This window comes from Lissotriton vulgaris, chromosome 3_1 (genome assembly GCF_964263255.1).
Source record: "Lissotriton vulgaris chromosome 3_1, aLisVul1.2, whole genome shotgun sequence".
Lineage (NCBI taxonomy): Eukaryota > Metazoa > Chordata > Amphibia > Caudata > Salamandridae > Lissotriton > Lissotriton vulgaris.
Window position 1 is genome coordinate 956,049,714 of NC_141689.1, and position 26,170 is coordinate 956,075,883.

The window sequence follows — 26,170 nt, forward strand, 5'->3', positions numbered from 1 at the left end:
ACACAACCCCTTCCATACATTAAAAGGGCGATGGCGGAAAGCTCTGTAGGCAAAGCAAGAGGATCAGATTTCAGTACAAAATAGCTTTTGTATGTGAAATTTGATCCTTCATAGTTGTTTGTAATGCTTAGCTACACTTCAGAACACTTTGCAATGCTTTGTATCACACGAGCACCAGCACAAATCCTTAGTACATGTGTGTCTAAAAAAGGAGAAGGGGAAAGCTTCACAAATTGCAGTTTAAGTTGTCAATTTTAGGTATATTATATTTCTATATGGAATATGATTTGCAGAGCATTGAAGACCTAGTCATTGTGAGTTTTACTGTATAATCATATATTTATGTTTGTTAAGTGCACAATTGTTAACAAATGCAATTAAATTTTTGCTGTTTATCTTCAACAGTGTTTGCTTGCTGGCTAGCTATTGTAACAAAACACTAGAGTGCCTAAAGCTAAGTTTTTGCAAAGATGTCACTGTGGATGCTGTTGAAAAGCTGTACAAAAATTGCAAAAGGTAAGAAAATATTAGCCTTACTCTAAAGAAATTCAACATCTCGATAAAAGTGTTCTGAAGTTTATGATGTTAAACTTTGATACTGCTGATCGCTAAAGCTGAGCTGTCAGACTCAGTCTAATTCAAGAAAAAACAATTAAAGTTAGAATGGAGCTTCACTTCTGTGTCTGAGTGCATTCCTCTGAGTTTTTCTTTTGGCAAACATTTAACGTTGTATATCTGGAACGCAGCTCCAAGTGAAAGTTTCCAGGTATAAATCTGAAAATATCATGTGGCATATGATACAGGGTCTTGTTTCTTCCTTATGGAATTCTACATAGCATAGAGGTATGCCAGAGAATAGACATCCCCTCTGCAAACACAATGGGGCATATTCACAAACTTCAATTTGTAACAAGTTTAGTAGTACTACATTAGTACTACAAAATCTTGTTCACATACGTCCATGTGAAGGTCACCGCCTCTGACTCACTATTCTTTTCTGTGCAGCAATCTTTGCCCCTGTTGCAGAGATCTCTCGCCTCAGGCTGTGTACATGACTCCCTCCAACTAGGACAAATCACACCCATACTCAAAAATCCAGGGGCAGACCCTAATGAACTCAACAACCTCATACCAATCTCCATCCTCCTGTTCCTAGCCAAAACAATGGAGGAGTGCATTCTTCAACAACTTAACCAACATATAGGTGATTTCAGCCTCCATGACACCTTCCAATAAGGATTCAGGCAAGGCTGTAGCACAGAAACCCCAATGCTCAATATCTCAGATGACATAGACAGGGCCTTAGATGAAGGCGAAGCATGTTTACTCATCCCTCTTGACCTATCGATGGCTTTCGACACAGTAAATCACTCAGCATTACTTGAGACACTTAAGATCCTCTCTGATATTAATGGCACAGTACTAAAATGGTCACATCTTACCTTCAACACAGATCGCAACAAATTAAAATCAACTCCTGTCTCTCCATACCCACACAAGTAACTCTTGGTGTACCCCAAGGCTCAATCTCTCCCCTTCCCTGTCCAATTTCTTCATAGAACCCATTACAATCATCCTGAAGCAAGCAAGGGTCAAATATCACCTATATGCTGATGACATGCAACTCTACTACAAGATCAAATCACTTAGTGACATCCTACACCTCAATGCCACACTAAACAAGATACAAATGTGATTGAATGTCAAAACTGGTACTCTATCTAGCACGTTTTTTATGATTAAAGATTTTTACAAATTTGAGTCAGTATTCGACGATGTTAGTCCAGCTGTTTTTAGGAAGCTGTATCTCCAATGGAGACACGGCTCTTTGCCAATCGGAGCCCTTACGATCAAGTGGAGCTTACCTACTGCTAAAAACTGTCCTGCTTGTACCTTGGAGCTGGAAAATGAAATACATGTGGTGTTCTTCTGCCCTGGATATCAGAAAGCTAGAAAGAAGTGGATCATTCCCATTTGTAAACATTTTTAGATTAGGCACTGTATCCAAGCTCATAGAATACTTAAAACTGATCTTTCTCCTCTAATTGTTTTTGCTGTAACAACATTTTTAGCAGCCATGTGGAACATTAGAAGGAAATTTGTGAATATCGCTGGAAATAGGTTCTAGCAGATATACATGTACAGTCGCTAGGGAGCTGGACTCTAACTCTAGCTGGGCAGGCACTTTAGCTGATCATGTATTTATTTATGCTGATTGTCATGCACTTAGTTGTGATGAAGTAGCTCCTAGGATATGTCATGATTGTAGTTTTTACTCTGTTTTGACGCAATGTATTAATTTTTAATTGTCTTTTTTAATGTAATTCTTTTACGACAACCTTGTTGAAATAAAGATGAAATGATGATGATGATGATGAGGATTTAATTCAAACCACTTAAAGTTGAATCCAAACAAAACTGAATTAATACTGTTCTCCCCTAAAAGTAACCATATGCCAATCCAAGACTGGCTCAAGAACCTGGATGCCCTAAATTTCTCCCTCACCCTGTCCAACTCTGTTAAGTCGTTAGGCATCACACTGGACAAGAACTTGTCAATGAAGGATCACATCAAAAACACAGCCAAAGGAGCGCTTTACACACTAAAACACCTCAAGAAAATTAAACCATTAATTCTCCCAATTATTTCAAGACAGTAGTACAATCTCTAGTCCTCTCGAAACTGGAATAAGGGAACTCCATGTTTTGCAGGGAACCCGTAAATTCACCTCACCACCCTAGGGTTAGTTGGAAATGCTCATAACATGTGTTAAACGGTTTGAACACATCACACCAGCCCTCAAAATCTTCATCTGGCTTCCCTTTCAAAGGACAATGTATTTACAAGACTGCCCGCATCACCCACAAAGCCCTTCACACACATACCCCCAACTATCTAGACAATAAACTTACGAAAGAATAAAAACTAGAACCTAGAGAATCTCCAACGCACTTCTTCTCATGCCTCCCAAACTGAAAAGGAAGTCTACCCAGACTTGCTCTTTTTCTAGAAATACACCCAGGATATGGAACACACTCCCTAGATATCTCTGATGGAATCCCTACTTCTCCTGCTTCAAAAGGGACCAGAAACTCCTTCTCCTCAACAAATACTTTAGCACACAAGCCAATTGAATGAGGATCCAATATTTCACTCTCTCCATGACACGCCCATTTGTGATGGTTGGTTATTTGATTGTGTCAGCTGCCTAATATGTCATTCACTCCTTTAATTTATGCTATTCTAATTAGTCCTTATACTGTAAACACACCTTTTTTGTCTACTGATTCTCTTTATCTCTATTTATGCTTGCTTTTGAATCTAAGTATCTAGTATCATATGCAGAGCTGCGTTATTCTATTTCTCATTTTATGCATCCTATGTAAAGCTACGTTATGCTATTTCTCACTTTATGTAAAGCTCTCTGATACCTTTGGGTCTAGTTAATGCTATATAACCCTTATAAATAAATAAATGCCTGCACACCTATGCCTATATTTTAGTAGTAAATGAGGGAGGTTTGGGAGCGTGGCTTGAAAATGGGATATACGTACTGCAAAATAGCTGGGGTTTTCGGCAGAGTAAGGAGGTTTTGAGGGAGTTCCAGGGAGGGATTTAGAGGTGTATAAGCACCCACTCCCAAAATAGAGTAAGCCCATTCATATTCACACTGCGCTCCTATAGTTAGTACAGCCAAAAAGGATCCAAAGCATTTGTAAATTTACTCCAGCTCAGATCTGTATCAAATCCAGCACTGTACATGGTCAAGGAAGCAGAAATTTAGAAAAAACAACTAATAGGAAATAATGTTAAAATAAATTAATCGATTTAGACTTCTTAAAAATATTCACCAAACACTGCTCCCATTCAGTCCTCTGAAATCTGCAGATGTTTCCCACCAGGCTGGAGGAGCGCGCTAGCCACTCAAATCCAAAATCTACTGTACCTAAGTATCAAATTGTGGCTCTCACTCAAGGCACATCCTGAAAATGTGTTTATTTCATAGCGCTAACACAAGATGATGCCGTACTGCCAAGGCTTTAAAAATATATATAAGTGTTTACAATTTAAAAAGTGTGTATTAATTAAAAATAATTATTAGTTTATTTTACATTATTTTAATAAACTTTTTAATAAAAATAAATGGAGCTTTAATTCTGTTAAAAATTAGTTACAATAATTCTATGCATAACTTTGAATAATTTTCATACTTAAACACATTTTACTTTAGGCTGGTTTTTAAAAATTTCTTGAAAAAAATTATTGTAATTGTATCTATCATATTTAAAATAATTAAATATGTAACTGATAATTTAGTTAATAGTGCTGTAGCATTTTTTATATTTAAATTAAATATGTTGAACTAATTTAAATTACTATTTATATTACAATATTTTCTCTGTTTTTAAAACTTTAATTACCTTTAAACTTGTACGCTATACTTTACCATAGGGAAATATCCACTCTAGTGGTGGAGATCTCCACACTGATGTAAAAAGTTACAAGTAGTAAATTTGTACTGGATAAATTAGGCTCAACCTCTGGTTTCAGGGGGTGGAGACACCTAAGCCTACACTTAGTAATACATTTGCACTCGTAATGAAGAATAGCCATGAGTAGTTCATTTACTATAAAGTGTGAGACTACATTTACTGATGTAGATTTACTTGTGTATGTCTACCTTTGTGAATACCACTCACAGTTTTTTTGCTTTTGTGTGTGTAAACATATTTCAATCAAAAATACTTTATTTCGACCACCGGGGCCATAAAAGTACATATACAATACACAAAAGTAGGATACAATAAACAAAATTAAAATACAATACAGTTTGTCATAAAATATCTCCAATAAATATATATATTTTAAAAACATTGGTATAAAAATGGATAAACCCTACTAGGTTCTGAACACAGTGAAAAGGGAGTGTCATCTGAGTTAAGAGGGAGATAAAAGATTTCTGTGCAGCGTTCACATTGCCCCAAGAAACTTAGCAACATGTATAGCAAGGGCTAAGTTACAATCTGCCTTCAGAATGAGGAATCACAGTATAGCTGGCTACGCTGGCATAAACACCTTCAAGTGCGAGCTAACCAGTACTTGCGGGGACATGCGCAAGCCGGACAGACCAAAAAAACATGCAGCATACTCTCAGACAGGATGTGGCATAGAGGGCATAAATCGCTAGGCCCTTCAGACCAGTGCTTTGTGAAAACTCTCAGTGGAAGACTGCCTGCTCTGAATTGAAAATACAACTTTCTATCGCCGGGAGCAGTCACTGGTCCCAATATGACTCATAGCCAATCTGACCCTTAAAATCAAGAAATGTGTGGGATAATCTAGGACAGGTCTTCTTAAAACGTTAGCCTCAATTGCTATCAATAAAGTTTTTTCAGGGCAAGTTTTGATGGAAAAGAAATGATGGATGCAGGTGTCCAAAGGCCATAAAAAATTCCAATAACTCCTGAAGGGCAGAGGTATAATGTACAAGTTCTGGGATAGACGATAACCGCCTCCAGTATAACAGGGGATGGAGTATGGTTTTGTCATATAGACTTCTTACACCCAAGTCCGAAAGGAGTGGTACCAGAGGAGTAGTAGCAGGGAAAAAGGCCAACTTGCGATAGAATTAGTTTTCAGTAGTGGATAATGCGTCAATGTTTGCATGCCCCCATAACTCAGCCCCATAAAGGGCTGACCCCAACACCATAGTCTCATATAAAAGAAGAGCAGGCCTCATAGATTTTGGTGTAAGAGTCTTTATACTCTTTGTGGGCAGCCCCCATAAGTTGTTTACATTTTAAGGCAGCTTTTGTCAAATGGTCGCTGAATATTGTCGCTGAAGGCGGTACCCAAATAAGTAAAGCTGTGAATGATTTCTAAAAGTGCTTCCCCAAGTTCTAGAACTCTTTGAAAAATTTTGGGGGGTTAATTGTCATTAGCTTAGTTTTGGTCATGTTGATCTCCAGACCCCTATCGACATAGAACTCCTCGAAACGCGTTAATAGTTTCTGTAGGCCGCTTGGGGTCTTGGAGACCAAAAGATTATTGTCTGCGAATAATAGTATTGATATTTTGACTTGGGCCAAAAGGGTACATCTGCGTTGACGTGAATTAAAAGGGACACTATATAGTTTCTATATAACGAGTAGGGGCCTGAACGCAGCCCTGTTTTATACCTCTAGAACTGTTATCTTGTCATTCTGCCTTCCCCGTCTTACATGTGCAAAATTATCCTCATGGACACTGGCTACCAGTGCCAGTAGATGCGATGGCATTTTCATATCTCCAAGTGTTTGCCAAAGACCTGAACGGGGCACAAGATCAAAGGGCTATGTATAGGTTGCCCTTGTTGATTACAGCGGTACGCCAATGCAGCAAAAAAAAATTTAAAAGCCTGGTCTATTGTGGAGATTTTGGTTCGAAATCCTGCCTGATAAGGACTGAGAAAGGACATATCACAGATTCAGGTATTGATCCTCTCAAGAAAGAATCAACAGAACATTTTCTGAATGCAATCAATGAGTCTTATTGGTCTGAAATTGCTTTTCCAGGATTCTGGGACAGAACCCACTGCGGGGATGGTGTTTGCAATGGTCATAATGTAACATGCTAAAACTTCCTTATCCAATAGAAAGACATTTTTTAAATTGCTTATTGTGCACTTTTTTAAAGCAGGGTATGCATAACTAAAGCACATAACGAGCACTGTGGAGCAAATCACTTGTTTATAATTTGCATGGAAAGAATTTATACATCACCCTTTTGTGAAGAAAACAGGATAACAAGTTGATTTGATAAGATTTGGATACAGCTAAAGCACAATACAAAACTAGCACTGCAGTTCGCTTATAAACACACACAATAGCTTCTTTAAAGTAACATTGTAAGGCAGAGACTAGACGCTGGAATGCCTCTGAGAACATATAAACAGCCAAGTGAGCAGCACACAAGCTTTGTCAAGGCCAATAGGGCTGGTTTTTATCTGAAAATGCAAGAGAGACCTATTACATAAAAAACCATGTTGTATTTGTAAGAAGGGCAATGCGCACCGATATCTTTACTTTAAATGGCAAAAGTAGTCAAACACACACAAAAAGGCAGTGTTTTTGTTACCTCTTTAGGAAACCCTATGTTGCCGCAAAAAACATCGCTGTTAAAGTGACAGAAAGTAAACCAAATGAATGTGCAAAGGTGATTAATGAATAACAGTGTTCCTTTATGAGAGCTTGATGCCATATTACCAAAAACAAATGATAATACACAAAGTACAATGCACCCGTTAGTGAAAAGCAGTGGCCTTGATGGACATCCCCTAAAAGTAATGGAAAACCAGGAAAAGTCCAGCACCTGACAAAGACTGACACAAAGCCCACTCAAGTTTCATAAATATTTGTTGCCATAAGGTCTTCTAAAGCTACCTACAGTCCCTCCTAAAAATAGCTGCAATTCAGACATGGACATTGGGTAACCAAAATGCCAGGGGCAGAACAAGTGAGATTATGTACCCTTTGATCCTGGATGAAATCACTGGGCTGCCCCATTGTTCTAACCCTGCTTTGAATTAACTTTTATTTACTGATGCAGAAATACAGGAAGAGTAAGAATGCAAAAAATACACAAGACTGTAAGAGCTATGTTTCCTTCCTCTTGCTGCCTCTTTGTTTATATCCCCTATGAGCAGGGGTAGTGAAAGCGGTGCCCAGATTAACAGAGGGCAAACAAAAATAGCTTGCCTTTTTATGACCATAACCCATTCTCCCCCTAATAGATGTTGATAAACTAGAAGCAGATTTGCTAACAGCAAAGCACCAAGCATTGGACATCCATAAAAGTGCACATAATGCAGAGTGAGGGCAATTTACAGGAAGAATGTTAATGAAACCAGAAATTCAGCAAGCACATGGCCACTGTTAACTCATAACGTGACATAGCAATGCATTAGATTGCAGTTGTAACAAATACACATGAAGGCTAGCTTCAAACTATAGATCACTCTGGTCACAGTGTCATGACCATCCCATTTTAATAGACATAGAACATTGAGCAGCATAGCATAATAATGACAAATATTGCGGTAGTATGGAAAAGGACACTCTGAAGAGTCAGGCCTGGGCTAAGGCATATTAATACTCTGGCAACGATGTACAAACTAAACCAAAGTGCTCATTATTAGAAGAGAATTACCCATCCAACCCTAAACACCTCTTGCATGTAAACCACCTTGATCAAATGTCAGCTGCTGCTGGTCCATTGGGGTTGAGGGGGCACGTCCCCACCCACCTTTTGTCCCTCACGAACAGTGTCTGTCAGGCTGAACACGTCAGCTTGATAGACACTATTCCTTTTCAGCTCAGGCAGCCAGGAGCCAGACATGCGCTAAATGTGTGTGCTCCTGGCTGCCTGAGCTGAACTTTGCTGGGCTGAGGAAATCACAGCTCCTGTGGGTGTGACCTCCTCAGCTCAGCAAAGTACCTTGAGGCCCTCCCACTCGGTGACGAGGGTTAGCGTCTCTCATTGCCTCCAACCTGGGAACTTCAGTTTTAAGCCCTGAAGTGCCCAGGGTTGAGTGCCAATCAGTGACACTTCATCACAGAGTGTGGTTAGGTCAGCAGTCTCACTGACCCCATCCCACTCTGTGTTGACAAATGGGAATACTGCCTTTTCTCATTGGTTGACCTTAGGTCAGCCATTGAGGGAAGGCAGCAGTACCAAGCCTCTTGGGACCTCCTCAGAGCTGCAGGCAAGTGTGTGTGTGTTTTTGTTTAATTAATGTTTGTTGCATGCATGTATGTATGAATGTTGGTAATGAGTGTTGTGAATGGATGCGTTTGTGTGTGCGCGCATGTGAATGTATCGCTATAAATGTGTATGTGTGCATGTGTCCTGTCTGCCCCCTCCCTCCTATACTTACTGGCCGCCACTGCCAATTGTCCCTTAAATCCTCAAAATCCTCTAAAATTTTATATTGTTCTTGGTCCCCTTGAAATGCAGTCCAACTAATTTTCCTAACATGTTTCCCCTTTGAACGTTTTTACCCCGTGCCTGCACACCCTGCTCCCTATTAATATTCTGTATTTTTTCAGAGCAGTGCCCAAGCCAATCTTCCTCTTACCCTTGAACTCATAATTAAAAAGTCAACCTTGATCAGCAACTCTCTTACTTACCTGTGCTAGACCTGTCCTACCAGTGTCAATTCACAGAACAGCTCAACCCATGCCCAAAATAGTTTACCGAAGCCACCTTTCCCATCACACATCCCTGGTTAACTTGTTCCCTGTATTACACCCAATTAACTTTTGAAAGTAGAGTAGCAGGAGGGGACAGACTTCCAATGCCAAACTTGTAAATCTGTAGGGTGTGCAGGGAAGATGCAAATGAGGAAGTTATGTCCAAAAATCCCTTGTCCTGACCCTTTTTCCACCAAGCCAATCTCTTAGTACTCTGGCTCTCAGACTGCACCACCTGCCAAAAACACTCACGGGCAGAGACTGACTTGAACAGAAAACTGGTTCTAAAATAAAAAAATGGCCCCTGTTAGTCAATTAAAAAGCTAAAAAGTGGCCTGTGTTTCCAAGCTGGGTCAATTTTAAACTTGTAAAGACATGCTGTGTATGCATTTTGCAAGTATGAAAGACTGCATTGATTTGAGCTTGTTGCAGGCAATTTTTGAGATAATATCAGGGAAATCAACAGTAAAAACCGGCACAACAGATTATAAAACAGGCCCACACACAGTAAAAAAAAAACAGCCCAGGCACTGGCCTGTCAGACCAGCCCTTTGAACTCAGCCTGATTGACCTATTGGCCAGTCCGACCCTGCTCAAGGGAGGCGGGACGGTGGCAGTCCCTCAGAGCCCTATAGTATCAGTAGATGAATGATTACCATGCTCTGCACAATGAAAGTGTAGGGCCCAGGGCAACTGTTTTCTGCCAGAGATATGGATGGTGTCTCAAATCTCACAGAACAAAAAATTTCAACAATGAACGCATGTATGGAATGATGCAAGCACACTTAAAAGGACAAGGAGCCAGCATAGGGATGGAGCACAAATGTAAATTACAAATCTGTTTCTTTAGCTATAAAAATATCTTAGCCAAAATATAAAAATATTGGTTACCACAATATTCTGAAGATATGTATATATAAGTAGGTAATGATTTACTATCTTTATTATAAAACCACAGGCATGACCGTGACAATATATAAAATCCAGGTACCAAATGTGGAGTTAAAACTGGTTAAATTTATATAGGCGTATATTTATTTACTGTCACTATATTTAACTGTTATTACCTTACTTTACCTACATACAACTTCACTTTAACTTTTCTCTTATTTCAATGAATTTCCAGGTTTGATTTTTTTTAAAATTAATATAGTATTACCATATATGTATACTTTAGCTGGGTGCGGGTGCCCTACCCCTCCCCCATACATGCCCTTCACCTGCAGCCAGACCCTGAACTCACCCCCACTGGAGTCTGTCAGGCCAACAAAATCCCAACTCAAGTTTTTTTTATATGCTCCCCCCAGTACTTCTTCAAGAACACACACGGTCGCACAGGGTCCTTCGGGTGTACCGCAGGAGTGGAAGTGTACTTTGGGGCATATTACCAAGCAATAGCGATAATTATCGCTATTGCTTGGTTAGAGACAAACATTTACCGCAGCGCTGCAGCGATTTTTACTGCAAATAAACCTTGGTATTACCAAGGTTTAACGCAAATGTGGTAAAAATCGCCGCAAAGCATGAATATCGCAGAAAAGTCAGCGATATTCATGCATTAGCGAGCTAATGCTCTTAGCCATGTTATCCACCTCCCATTGGATAACATGGCTAAGAACTGCTCAGGGCAGGTGTTAGCTTTTGGAGATATTCCCGCTTAGCGCGAATATCTCCAAAAGTTGGTAATAGGAGATAGCGATGTTAGCGACTGTTTTCAGTCGCTAACATCTTGGCACGCCCACTTTGCATCTCATTAGTGATAAATATCACTGACATGCAAAGTGGGGCCCAAGATGGTCACTATCTCCTACTAGCTGTCGCTAACTGGTGTTAGCGGCAGCTAGGTAATAGGGAGATAATTTTATCTCCGCTTTCTTGGCTTTTAAAACCAAAAAAGCGGAGATAAACCCCCTTGATAATATGCCCCTTTGTTTTTTTAATTTAGACCCCCTCCCCTCACAAGCCAGAGCCAGAGCAGTCATTGTACCCCACTCTGCCCCTTGTACATTATTGTTTTATTAACTCTGACAAGAGGCACGAATCCCTGAGTACTCAAAATGGGGGCTGTAATATTTCTATTGATGTCGTAGCTTGTCAATAAAATTGCACAGGCCATGCCCAAATGTCTAAAATTCTTATGGAAAATTGCATGGGGAAAATGGATTTTGTGATCCCACATTTTTCCACCCTGGAACTGTCCAGGAAGTAACCGAGGTGGATGAACTCTTTTGTTTCCAGGAAATTTATCAAATGGCGTCTAAGTTATTAGAAAACAAAAGCAAAATCTTCCTATGTTCTATCCTATGTCCTATCCTCCTAACTATAACTACATAGTGGCACCCGCCACTGTGTAATATAATTGGACATGTACTGACTAACCCTGGGTGGAGAACTCAGCTCAGCTTGCGGATTTTGCAGTGTTTTCCACACTCTGTGTTACGCGGAGATCGCAGAGTTCTGAAAAATGTGGAGCGGAGAATTCTACCTCACTTGCATTCGTCAAAGTGAAGTTGGCGACTGCTAGCGAGGAGAATAAACCTCCTGGCAAGATTTTTCCTCATTTGCGATCGCCAATATCAAGTTGGCGAGTGCGAGCTTGGAAAATCAATCTCCCGGTGAGATTTCTCAACCAGTGCGGGTCAAGTTTCTCATTGCAAGTGGTCGCCTATGCTCGCGACTGCTCGCGTTGAGAAACAGCCCGTTCGCATTGAGAAAGCTGCCGCTCGATTAAAAATCTACTTGAGCGGCAGAAAAGGAAAGCAAGGACTGCTTGCACTGTGCATGGTGCCGTTCTCAAGGATTGCACAGTGCAGACGAGCATCCAGCACTCTGCAATCATCACAAATGGCATTTTTCTATCATACTCCGCTGGTTGCGGAGCTCCGAAGAGTACGGTGGAGGTTTTTTTTTGCACTTTGCAGAGTTCAGCGTAATGCAACTCCACGAACTCCGCCCAGGGTAAGTATTGACAGCTAGGGGACTTGTTATTTTACCACCCACAGTATTCACTTGGTCCAGAACAATTGTTGCTCACCTCTAAAGACCAGTTACCAAATGGTCCAACATTAGAGACATTTGATTATAATAGAGAGGCAACATAAAATGGAGTATACAAAAGAAGGTTGTTTGAAAAACAAAACAAGTCAACTAGGTCCTTTGTATATTGTGTTTTTTTAATCTTGCTCTTCATCAGTATACGCAACAAGCACAGTCAACGTGTTTTCCCTATCACAGGCTTCCTCAGAGCAAAGTTCAATGAAGTGGACGTATGCAACCAATCTAATCAACAATATCGTCAAAATGGGCCAAACATCCGGGGCACACCAAATTTATGTCGATAGTCTTGAGGCGTAAAGCAAACATTCAATGACCTATGTGAAGTCGATATAGAGTATACGGAGTCAAAGGTTCAGTCTTCCAAGCCAGTTTTGGCAAGGCAACAGTGTCCAGCATCCAGGTGTATGGTATGCTGTGACTATAACTCATGCCGCAAAATAACTATAGCTCTTGCCCTTGCCAAGCACTGCTAATTACCACAAATATTACATCACTCATGACATCCACTTTGACATCACTAATAATATCACAGCAACATTTTCAGTGAAATTATTGATGAGAAAACTGTTCATGGCTTGGGCGTGAATTATAGTTACCTTAGGGCACAAGTTATAGTTATTTGAGATAACAGTAAGTATAACTGCTGAATTTCTATGGTTCTGTGGGTGTAAAATCTGAACCTAACTATAAATATCCCTGTAGCCTTTCGTTTTCAGTAAATTTGTTAAGTTTTAGAAAAATTCTGTTTCCTAACCATAACGCCCCAGCAACCTTTGTTTTTTTCAGTGGATATATAATATATATATATATATATATGCACAAAGTTCGTAGCTGATCCCAAGCCACTGGTTCGGCGGGCTCACGGCTGGGGTAGCCACCCCCAAATTACTCACACGTGTAATCCGGCGCAATCCTTTCCAAGTAAACCAAAAGGAATCACACAGGAGCCGTGGCCTCTATTTCAGTGCAGATTTATTGCAGACACAAACGTCCTACGTGTTTCGGAGTGGAACACTCCTTCGTCACGGGCAAACTTTGTGCATTTCATCTTTGTTAATAAAGTAAATCAACATGTCACGTGATATAGTAAACATAAACAAAATACTTCTTCATATTATACATCATATGAGTATTTGCAGTATTTATAAGTTTGTTCAAGGTTTTTTGTGTCAACGGAAGGTAAATGACTAGCATTTCTCGAACAGTATTTTAGCATATTAAGAACTCCCTGATTTATAAATGCAGCGTTCGAGTGACGCATTCAAGTAGCACACATTAACTTATAACAGTTAAAGACCATCTTTCAAATGAATACTTGTATTAATTCAAAAAAGAGGAATAGTGCTCAAGTCTGGTCGACATAAATACGGTTAAAATAAATACCGTGTAAATAAATTAAAGTCGGCCGTCCTGGGATTTGAACCCCTGTTGATCAAAAAGTTGAGCAGTGGTATATTAGTCCACCGCGCTACGGGAATATTACCTCATATCATCCCGAAAGAGTGCTGCTTATGTTAAGCTCGCTTTTTGAATGGTATGAATAACTGCTGAAAACAGCCTCAACATTCAGACTGAAATCCTGCTACATTGGTTATGGATGCCCCAGTGGGCGAAACATAATTATAAAACCAAATCATACAGTACAAGTTTTTGCTGGTATCCAGTAGTTACAATACGTGAATAATACTGCTAATTCCTGAGTATCAAACGCAAAAAACTTTATCAAACATGATCATCGCTGTTTGAAATAAACCATTCAATGTCTGAAACGAAGCCCTTGTGTAAACAAATATCGGCACTCAGACTACGCACTGTTTACCTCAATGTCGTAGAATCTATCAGATATGTTTAAGGAACATGGGGGTCCTAATAGGACACATATACATTAGTTAGCTCAGTTCAATAGTGCCCCAGTGGGCTAAATCAAAATGAAAGAATTTAGCTGGAGTGCTGCCCCTGTGGGCAAGCTGTTCAAAGGATAGCCAATTCATCTTTTCTTCCTCAAGCATCTGTTACCTTGAAAAAAGACAGAATGTCTATTAAAATCTTCATATCGTAACAAAAGTTACTAAAGAGGTTACACAAAATTTCTAAAAACAGCAAGTAGTAACAACGGCAGGTATGCATGGACAAATTGAACCAAACATGCGTTTTAATATAGATGTACTGATAATATATATATATATGTTACCTACTGGCGGTCGCCAGTGGGTATATATAGTTAGGACCTGGTTATCATAGGAAATTGCGAACATTCTATTGGGAATAACTTTGGCGCCGATTGCGGGATCTGCCTGTAATTGTCCTTAAATTTGCCTCGCCGCGCTCCGCTCCTTCCCTGAAAGTGTCGGGGGAATTCGTCAAGCGGGGGCGGAGAAAAAGGGGGGTCCCAAAACGTGTTTTCCCCATGTTAATTTCCATAGGGATCTTTAGACACGGCTACAGCCCGGGCGGCTGAACGGAATTACACCAAACTTGGCAAAATGATAGGGACAGGTATGCAATATTGCCTTTTCTATATTTGGTGAAAATCCCTCCAGTAGTTGTTGAGAAAATGAATTTGAGCAAATAATATATCTACATGCGCTCAACATTCTATTGGGAATAACTTTGGCGCCAATTGAGGAATCTGTGTGTAATTTTTACAGAATTTTGGCCAGCTCTCCTCCGCTCCTTCCCTGAAAGTTTCGGGGGGATTCGTCAAGCGGGGACCAAAAGGGGGGTCCCAAAATGTGTTTTCCCCATGTTAATATCCATAGGGACCTTTAGACACGGCTACAGCCCAAACGGCTGAATGGAATTACACCGAACTTGGCAAAATGGTAGGGCCTGGTATGCAGATGTGCCTTTGCTACGTTTGGTGAAAATCCCTCCAGTAGTTCTTTAGAAAATTGAATTTGAAATTTTTCAAATGGCATTTTCTATGGGACCTTTAGACACGGCTACAGCCCGAACAGCTGAACGGAATTACACCAAACTTGGCAAAATGGTAGGGACAGGTGTGCAGTAGTGACTTTTCTATATTTGGTAAAAATCCCTCCAGTAGTTGTTGAGAAAATTGAATTTGATCAAATTATATATCTATATGCGCTCACCGTACGCGCACCGTACGCGTAAGGTACGCGTACGTGCGCGTACCCTTACGTGAGCGAGCGAGTTTCTGATTGGCTGGCAGTCGACTGTCAACATTCCAAACTGTCCAAACCAGGAAGTGTTGGCCACTATCTTGTTTTTCAGGAGAACTGAGGCACAAGAGAGCCCAAAACAAGAGTGGAAAACACGAAAAGGGGGCAGGGTAGAGACCCCCCAACCCTCTAGCCTTTCTCAGGGGGTCCCAAAAGGACACCCAAGGGCAAAAAAAAAAAACGCGATTTAAAAAAAATAAAATAATTTTTGCACTTGGTGGTCCTTCTGGGACCCCCTGAGAAGGGCTAGGGGGTCAGGGGGTCTCAACCCTGCCCCCTTTTTGCGTTTTCCACTCTTGTTTTGTGCTCTCTTGTGCCGCACTTCTCCTGAGGAACAAGATGGCTGCTCAGGTGGTCCCAGAAGGATAATAACATATATAAACGTTATCCGCTAACAGAATTAGCATTTACAAAACCTTTGAAATTTATTGAAAAAAAATATAGGTTTCACGCCTGATATATTTAGGAATTAGCATTTAAAAAACCTTGCAAATTCACTGAAAAAACCATAGGTTTCAAGCCTTATATAGTTAGGAATTAGCTTTTAAAAAAACTTGCAAATTCACTTAAAAAAACCATAGGTTTCAGGACTTATATAGTTAGGAATTAGCATTTAAAAAACCTTCCAAATTCACTTAAAAAACCAGAGGTTTCAGGCCTTATATAGTTAGGAATTAGCATTTTAAAAACCTTGCAAATTCACTTAAAAAACCATATGTTTCAGGCCTTATATAGTTAGGAATTAGCATTTAAAAAACCATTGAAATTGCTCCTATATAGTTAGTTGTACTAACTATATTTCGCGCACCCGCAATCCACTGCTGATGATGTCACATATTACATCATTCATGACATGGTCAGTGACATCACTGATGACATCACTGATGACATCTCAAATGACATCACTGATGACATCACTGATGACATCTCATTTGACATCACTGATCACATCACTGATGATATCATTCATGTGATAATACGATGCACCTCCTCACACTCTAAAATAACCTTTGATACACCCAGTGTTAAATACAGACTACCATTCTTGAAACCATTGACACACCAATACCAGTTACTACATACGCACTCACTGATTCCTAGGTCTACACACACATTCACTCATTCACCCATAGAATCACTCATAGATACAGTCACTCATCAGTACAACACTATCATATGCACTCATACACCTATACAGACACTCACACACTGCCACTCATCCATGGAGTTACTCACACACCTAGTCAGTCATGCAAAGAATCAATCACACTTCCATTTCCTCAACTATACAGTTATACACACAACACCTTACTTATTCAAATATGTACTAACACATACTTACTCTCTTATACAATCACTGATACAAGTACACAATGATCCATATAGCCACTCGCACATTCACTGGCTCTCATGTATAGTCATTTATATATGCCAACTCTCACGTGCACTGTGTTTTACATATGTACTTACTTGCATTCACTCACCAACACACCCATGCACACAGTCAACCGCCCATATAGCTGTTTCCACATGCACTCTTGAACTCATACACCTAGTGAATCAACTGCTCACACATCTATGCACAGAGTCACACACCTCCCAGCCACACACACACACACTCAGTCTCCCATTCAAATACTTGGGCAACCAATCAATAACCCATATAGACACTCATATAGCTACTGATCAACACATGCAGCAGCTTACACAACAACAGACATACTGATGCACACATTTAGATAGTTTAGTCACTAACCCATGCATTTAGTAAGACACATTTAATCACTCACTCATACAGTCAGTCACGCACCTACTAAATCCTTCATCCAGACACTTATACATCCACTCATTCTTCAATATGTAAAACATATTTAAACTTTACAGAAACACACAGTCACTGGATTATGTCATCAGTGATGTCAAATGAGATGTCACAGGAGCTCCGGTCAGCTCCTCTCTTGAAAGGTTCGGGGTGATTCGTTAAGCGGGGGCCGAGAAAAAAGGGGGGTCCCAAAATGCGTTTTTCCCATGTTATTTTCCATAGGAAACTTTAGACAAAGCTACAGGCCGAACTGCTGAACGGATTTACACCAAATTTGGCAAAAAGGTAGGTCTTGGTTCAGAAAGAGCCCTTTTTGTTAAATGGTGTAAATCTGTTCAGTAGTTCTTGAGAAATTAGAAAAAGAAAAAGTTTTGATATCTGGGGCAGCGGTGGATTCGCGAACCCTCCCGACCACAAGCTTCAGTCTAATTGGCTGCCAACACTCCAAACCAGGAAGTGTTGGCAGTCTTCTTGCGTCTCGGTAGAACCGAGCTACAAGAAAACAGTAGAAAAAACATTAAGAAAACAAGAAAAGGGGGCAAGGTAGAAACACCCTGACCCCCTAGGCATGCTCAAGGGGTCCCAAAAAAGTTGTTTTTTTAAAAATAATCATTGGAAAGCCACAGAGCTGCGTTGCAGAGACGTCTAAAAAGGGGCATGGCTTCGGACCACCACTCTGCAATGCAGCTCTGTTGGGCTTACTGGAGCTCCCTGGTGGACTAGTTGGCCCCCAGGGACCCTCAGGATTGAAGGCAACTTAATCCTCTAACTTACAACTCGCCAGGGGGTGCATTTGCACTCTTGTTGTTTCAGGCCCAGCCCCCTCGCTGCACCACTGTGCAAATGCACCCCCTGGCACATTGTAAAATGGAGAATTAAGTCCCCTTTAATCCTGAGGGTCCCTGGGGGCCCACTAGCCCACCAGGTACCTCCAGTAAGCACCACAGAGCTGAGTGACAGAGAGGTGTTCAAAGAGGCGTGGCCACGGACCACCTCTCTGCAATGCAGTTCTGTGGTGCTTACTAAAGGTGCCTGGTGGGCTAGTTGGCCCGACAGACTCTCAGGATTCAAGGGGATTTAATAGGAACATTGTAGTTAGAAATTAGCATTTAAAAAACCTTTGAAATTCACAAAAAAACACAGGTTTCAAGGATGTTATAGTTAAAAATTTGCATTTAAAAAACCTTTGAAATTCACAGAAAAAACATAGGTTTCAGGGACATTATAGTTAGAAATCAGCATTTAAAAACCTTTGAAATTCACAAAAAAAAACATAGGTTTCAGGGATGTTACAGTTATAAATTAGCATTTAAAACCCCTAGAAATTCACTGAAAAAAACTGAGGTTACAGGGTTGTTCTAGTTAGTTGGACATTTCACTCGTACAAATTACCAGAGAAATTCTGCCGTTATAGTTAGTTCAGCGAACTATAACTCACGCCATCGTAATGCACTGCTGATGATGTCACATATTACATCATTCATGATATGGTCAGTGACCATTTAGCACAAAGCTGCTCCCACCTGTGGGTGAACTTTGCATGTTCCCTGCCCTTGCTCATGGGCAGGGAAACGGATGGTGTCCCAGAGGTTGGGGATCCCGGAACACCATCATTGAGCCAGACTCATGGGGGGGCGTATGGCCCTGCCCCATTTCTATTAAGTTACCGTCCCCAGGGCTAGGGTTCCTTGGGCTTTGTGGAGGCTTGCGGGATGAAGACTTGCTCCCCTTTCCCCCTTAAATTAAGGCTGCTCCTTCCCCCAGGACATGGCCTATCCTGGGGGGCGGGTCATTTTTTAATTTGCGGGAGCAGTGTTTTTTTATTTTAAGGGTCTGGCTGAAAGCCAGGCCAAGTGCCCAGAACTTGCTCCCACAGGAAGAGCGAGAGATGACCCACCTGGTTACATTCTCCCAGCTCCATATCTACTCACACAAGAGTTATCAGTTTTTTTTAGAAAGAACAAAAAAAGAAAGACCAAAGTAACCACTTTGAGACCTTACTGCGAAATCCAAAGATTTTGGAGTAGATGCCTCACCCACTAAATAGTGGCATGCTTCATCATCAGCGCCTAGCCACACCCTGATAGGGTAATACCTTTACAGCATTCTCAACCACGAGTAGGAGTTCTTATATAAAATATCTATCTGGATAAAGCAGGGATACAGTTTAAGTAGAGAAAGAGTTTAAAACAACCTTTCTGCTTTACCATGTGAGAACTCCATTTATTGGTAGGGTACCGTGGGTTTATTAAATATAAGTACAGGGTTCTGATTGAGTGATATTCTCCCAATCACGCTTGTTTTTCACCAAAATGTTTCGGCCCTCACAACGAGCCCCAAAGGGTCTGGTGCCTTCCTCTGGGCTAAATGTTTTTGTCCCTGCCTGTTCTGGCATGCATTCCATGCACTTCAATAAGGCATAAGGCTCTCACCTGACAAAAAGGGTCCTTCTGTATTTCAGGGGTACCCTAACTTGTCAGTTTATTGGAATGATGCGTGTCTGGCAGAGGGGACCATTCTGTTATCACACATAGTCCAAGGAACTGGTACCTTTAAATCCCCTAGATGAGCTGCCGGCCAGACAGTCCAATGCTGAAGGGCATACACAGTGGGGTTGGTCACCCACAGAAGGCTGGCCCCCGCAGACGGTTAACTGCAAGCAGAGGGTTGGGTGCAGGACCTATTCAAGTGGGCGGCCAACCCCCACTGAACACAGACAAATCTGAAAGCCTACCCTTCTCTTTTTTTGGGGATTTGCAGTTCTGGGAGCAAGCTTTCCTACCGTGGTGCCAGCAGGACCATAGTAGTTTTGCTGAACCAAACCAGGGCTACATTCCACTGTAGAACCATGGAGCCCTTGATTAAATAATTATTTTTCGTTCTTAACAAAGGCTGGTGCCTTTGACTTCTGCCCACATGGGCCAGAGGTGTTTTTACCTTGCACCCATGTGTGCCCTATCTCAAATTTTTTCACAACTCTGAAACCGAGTCCCTTAGCTCTGTAATGGCTGCCGCAACGTTTTATATTGATGTTGTAGCCAACCAGCCAGATATTTCCTGTACATCAAATCCTTCTCTAGACATGAAAAAGCCCCTGTGTCCAATCAGAATGTTTTTAATGTTAGATTTTCTTAGGATCTGTTGTACTAGCACCATGGATCCTCCACAAATTCAAATATCTATAACTTTTTCTCATGGTTCACCCCTTCATGTTCACCGCAAACATCTTTTTAAATGCTAATTTCATAAAACTACTGAAAAAAGAATGCCTTTCTAAGGAAAGTTCTAACTTTGGTGCAAATTTAGTTTAATTCGTTTCAGAATTTTTTTTTGCATCATGAGCAAAAATATGGGAATTAAAATGAGAAATCACACTTTTCCCACCTCTATTTTTTGGCCCCCGTTTGATGGATCTGTGTGAAACTTACCAGGAAGGACCTAATCTGGATGAACTTTGGTTCAATCTGGTTGAACTGCTCATAGCAAAGTGTCATGCCCATGGGAGGATTTAATTAATGATACCATCAATGCAGTTATTTGAGATGTCATCACTGAAATCATCAATGATGTGATGTAAGATGTTGTGAGTGATGTAATATGTGAGGTCTTAAGCAGTGAATGGTGGAGTTGCAGGTAATAGTTCAGTAAACTATAAGTGTTGAATTTGGGTAATTTCTAGTTGTTTTGTATTATTTCAACAACTAGCTATAACGTCACTTTAACCTTTGTTTTTTTCAATGGAAATAAATGGTATTGGTATGATTTGCTTTAGGTTTATCATTAGGGCAAATGCAACTCTTATCCTTCTATGAACATTGTTTTTTCTCCTTTTCAGACTGAAGACTCTTCATCTGTATGGCTGCCGCATAAGCCCTGACTTGCAGTCGATAAAGCAACTCAACAAAACGGTCAAGTTGTGTCATGATCTCTCAATCCCATCTTGGAATGACTTTGGTGAATGACACTCACTGCCATCAATGAATAGCTCTGTTGTTTATTACATATTTGGTATCATTTGTCTACCAGAAATACAATACATATCTTGACTGAGTAATCCCTGCTTAAAATAGAAATGTAACTTTTGGCGAGAATAGCATCTTCTGCCCGAAAAAGGTACTTCGCATTGTCAAGCATATCATTTTGGGGGGCATCGTTATTAGGAGCAGTTCTAACTACCATGGTAAAATATTTATATCTTGAAGTCTTTGAATGTTCCTGGAAAATTCTGAAATTCAAGGGAATGCTGGAATCTTCAAAAAGTTGAAAACACATTTTTTAAGAAGAGCAAACTCTTGGGCAAGGAAAGACCTGCTACTGACTCCACTCACTGATTGGACGATAAGTAATTTGTTTACAATGTTTCAGACATGCAAGGTTAGATTAATCTCTGTAGATTTCCAGTTGCTTCTTTTAGAACAACATGTGTAAGAGGCACAATATCATGAATATGTTCAGCTGTTTTTGTCTGCAGTAGTCACTGATTGTGTAATTCAAATAATTATGTAAATTAATTTAATATTATGTTAATAACACTTATTTGCAAAACAAAAACAAGGAAAAGGAACACGTTAGATATGCATGACTAACTTAGCATATTGTCAAAGAACTTTTTTAAATGTGTGGGGTGTAAGGTGTCACTTCCTGCACAAAACTAATCCTGCTTACAATGCAGGCACCCTTGCACATGGTGCAAGGACACCTACGTTGGCGCTAGGCATCACATTGTGCGCCAATGCATGGAAAAGTCAGCAATGCACTGTACAATATTAAGTATGGCACATTACTGCCCTTACTCTATCATGCAGGGAACCAAGGCGACTAGCTGCGCCGCGTGATATAATGATAAACATGCCCCTCAGTTCTTTTAACTTCTTCATGTTTACATAGCTGGAATGTACAGACAAGTCATTATCTATTTTGGAGAGTAAGTGATGGATGGGACATAGCAGATGGCACACTACTTATATTCTACAATGGATACTTTAATGTGGTAGCAATGAGACATTATGTTTTCGCAGATAAACAGGTTAATTTTACTTGACCTGGATGTTTTAGTCTCTAGATACAATAGAGTCATGCCATATTAATCAATCTTTAGTTGATAAGATGGAGTTACTTTTTTCCTGGTGGTACTACTGAAGATTCTCAGGGAAAGGGTGACTTTCTTTATGAGAAACAGTGATTCTTAGACCGGGAAAGATTCGAATATGGATTAAGCGTAAAGGATTTGAAGGTGCAGTGGCGTAATATTGCTAGGCAAAGCAGCAAGTAAAGGGGTTCTGGGAATTTGTGAGGGTATCAGTACTGTGGAGGAGAGCAAAGAATGGTATGCCAACTCCATTGGGAATTCAGGAAGAGCATAATGTTATGGCATTGTACTAGAGCAACTGAGAAACAGTATGGTGCCCCCCTCTCCAACAGATTCTGAAAATGTGGCGGTTGGTCACCTTGATACCAAATGCACAGAGGTTACCCAAAAAAGCGTAGGAGTCAAAATTTAATTACTAATGCTTCAAAATACATAAACAAGTGCCTCTTAAAAGATGGAAGCCTGGCTTGTTGCAATTGGAGACACTACTGCAGTACCTCAAGTTAATACTGCAGATATGTTTGTATATACCCATTTACCAATATGTGACAAACTTCTTTTATATACAGTTTACACAAGCAGTAGGTCTCTTTCTGACCCATGTATTTCCTTGGCTAGTAACTACTGCTCATCAATGAGGCATATCAGTCTGAGGTCCTCCAAGTTTTCTGCCTTTGAAGGAATTTCTGCCTCTAACAATTTTGCTTTCATGTGTCTGGAGATTGGATGTAGTCCTCTTCTATGATCTACCATGGATACTTGGGGACTGTCAGTTGGCAATAACAAGCTGGTGCATGGGCTGCTGGTCTCTACCATCAACACTTTCCACTTGATTGTCACATTCGACACTAAGTGTACTAACCCTTTATATATTGTATTAGAGTTCATTCAGAGATGTTCTGATTCCAATGAGTTTTGCGTGCAAATATATCCTAAATACTACTCCAGGTACCAGCTTCACCCACCCTCTCATAAGTGTAACACAGCAGTTGTAGAAAAGTGACCAATCTCCTAACCCGCACTGTAAGCTGCTGTTTGATGAACAGCTCACTCTCTTTACTTTTTCAACATGAGCTGTGGTTTGAGTCTGTGCTCACCAAATGACCTTTCCATGTAACACTCTAAATGTTTCCTCATCAGGAAACTAGACCGTCTAATTGTATTCCAGTGGAAGTGGGTGGCAGGAGGCCACATATATCTTTTTAGGTTTTCAAAAACGGAAGCCATTTTCATGTATGGCTCCACCATTACTTCTTTTCTCCTGTGTAGCAGGTTAAATCAGGGCCGGTGACATTGGGGGCCATACATAAGATCAAATCATATTTGGGAAAACCTTGAATAATGGGGATATTTGTAACCTTAGGTTTCTGAATGACATCACAGACAGTAGTTTGAGCTTCACTCTTATTGTCAATTGATGGCATTCAAAACATCTTGGTGAGCTTACTGTTATCCATCTATGATTATACATATTTAGGATTTATTAAATGGAGTACCCTACCTCTGCTGTCTGTTTCCCACTGCTTGACAACTAACTAACTAGGTAAAACTGATAATAACTCAAACTGGGCTCCAACTACAGTCAGATCTATATTTTTTTAACAAAAAAGATGGCTTCATTACTGGTGAAGAAAGAGAAGAGGCTAGGTGCTATCCCCAAAGTCATGATCCCACATTCATATTTTCCTGACCAGATGATCTTTTAAAACACTGCCCTGAGCTGAATGAAGGTCCGATCTGAAACTACCTGAGCAGGTGGCACCTTAAATAATTTGGACTGGTGTCCACTGAAGTCAGACTGGGACAGGTGAAATCTGCTGATGCTGACAGGTGTTTTATATGTAGTAGAGCTGCATCAGCATGTTTTGTGTGAGTCCCAGATCAAGGCCCTTGCAATAATAATGTCCTGGCGATATACTAGCCACCTCAAACTGCACTTGGTATGAGGCAGTGAGAGCATCACATGCCTTCAAATGAAATGTTACTGTTAACAGTCCTCATTTTGGGAACAATAGATAGATCCTCATCTGTTGGGATGTCCAATGTTATATATGTGTCCTTATGTGTCTTAGTGATGTTCTGCTTGTATCATTGACTTAGCTCCTGCTCTGTGGTGTTGAGATTGCCACTTCTGTCTACTACCATTAGGCCTTAAAAACATTGTTATACCCACTTGTAAATAATAGTTATGTAGTGATTCAAGATGCAATGAATCCCTAAATTTGAAGAAACAATTCTCTGAAATCCAGAATTTCATCTTCAAGAGTTGCATATGATTGGCCTCAGCCTGAGACAAATGCAGCTAGACACGCTAAAACTGCTGACTGAGAGCGGCCAACCGAAGAGGACATGTGGGCATGATGTAATTGTGAATCATGTTGTTCATACACTATGAATGTTGTAGAGAAGATAAATACATTTGAATGAGAAACTTAGCATTTTTCAGTTAAAATAACCTTTCTTTCGAGCCAATTTTTTGAAAACCTGCCAGGTTGAATAAAATACTAAGGGTCCAATTGTTTATGTTAATTGATGAGGAGTCTTGATTAGCACTATTCTGCATTTTTGTATTAATGCTGCATTTGTATGTTTGATTTTATGCTGTATTTTGTTTCATGCCTCAATTCTATTTATGTAAAATCTTTTTTATTGAGTTACTGTGATCCTATTATTTGTATGTCTATCTAATCAGTGAATGCATAGAAAGCAGTTTAACATATGTAAACTAATTCTCATTATAAAAAAAGTCCTGTAAGATGTGCACCTAACTTACTAAATGATATCAAAACATTAAGCAAGACTTTACATTATTAAACAGGGCAAGATTAATAGTCTGTTACCATTGCCATAAGGACGTGTAGATTGATCCCTTTGTACCTTAATATTAAAGCATTTTTGTATTTATGCTGCATTTTTATGTTTGATTTTGGTATGTGTTTTGTTTTGATTTTCAAAGGAGAACACTAATGAGGATTATTGACAATTTGTCAAAGAATTACAATTTTAAATGCATTTATATTCACCAGACTGGATAGCTGCAATGTGATACATGCAAAAGATCTAGAGGTACCGGAGAAGTTGCTAGAATTACAACCTGTTCAAAATGCTGCAGTAATAGTTTTAAGAAATATGATTCAATATCCCCTGCTCTTGCTAAACTGCACTGACGTCCTGTGAAGCAACTAGTAACTTTTAATGCCCTTTGTCTGGTACACAAATCCTGTAAGGTGATGGGATTGGTACTGTTGTGGTCTTTTACCTATTAGAGATCATCAATTAATGTCACAGGAACCAAATATATCCTGAGCCCTGCCCCAGCTGTTTTGCCTCATGCCATTGTGTGAGCATTTGTATTCACATGACATCCATCCCCAAGCAAGAAGTACTGGTAGATATGTGTTAGTTTGTCACTTTGTTCCCAAAAGCCAAGAAGATGTTTTTTCAAAACGTAGTCAACCACTTAGCATTACTATATACAGCTTTGAATACCTCAAGACGGTGTTTTCAGGTCAAGGTCAGTAGACATAGTATTGAAAAGACTTTCTGTGTCCTTTCCCATCATAATGTTCTATTGTATGTGTTTCTGTGTGCATCTCTATATTTGTGATGTTCACCAGTCACTGACAGCACAATTAATGCATATTATCTTAGAGTACATTACAATTAAAGTGGGAACACATTATGTACAGACATGTGCAAGGACCTAGATGGGGAAAACACCTATTGTGTTTAATGCAGGATTATCCATCTATGGCCTATCCTGACCTCAGGTGTCATGCCAATGTT

General features: G+C 40.1%; 1 protein-coding gene across 1 annotated transcript in view; it reads left to right on the forward strand.

Moving 5' to 3' along the window:
* The window catches only part of LOC147727266 (uncharacterized), a 734,797-nt gene extending 709,509 nt beyond the window's left edge, over positions 1 to 25,288 (forward strand). Inside the window, exons 15-16 of the mRNA XM_086961322.1 lie at positions 406 to 516; positions 21,131 to 25,288. Of these exons, the coding sequence (XP_086817448.1) occupies positions 406 to 516; positions 21,131 to 21,257 (238 nt within the window). The 3' untranslated portion in view covers positions 21,258 to 25,288. The remainder of the gene's footprint in view (positions 1 to 405; positions 517 to 21,130) is intronic.
* The last annotated feature ends 882 nt before the right edge of the window (positions 25,289 to 26,170 follow it).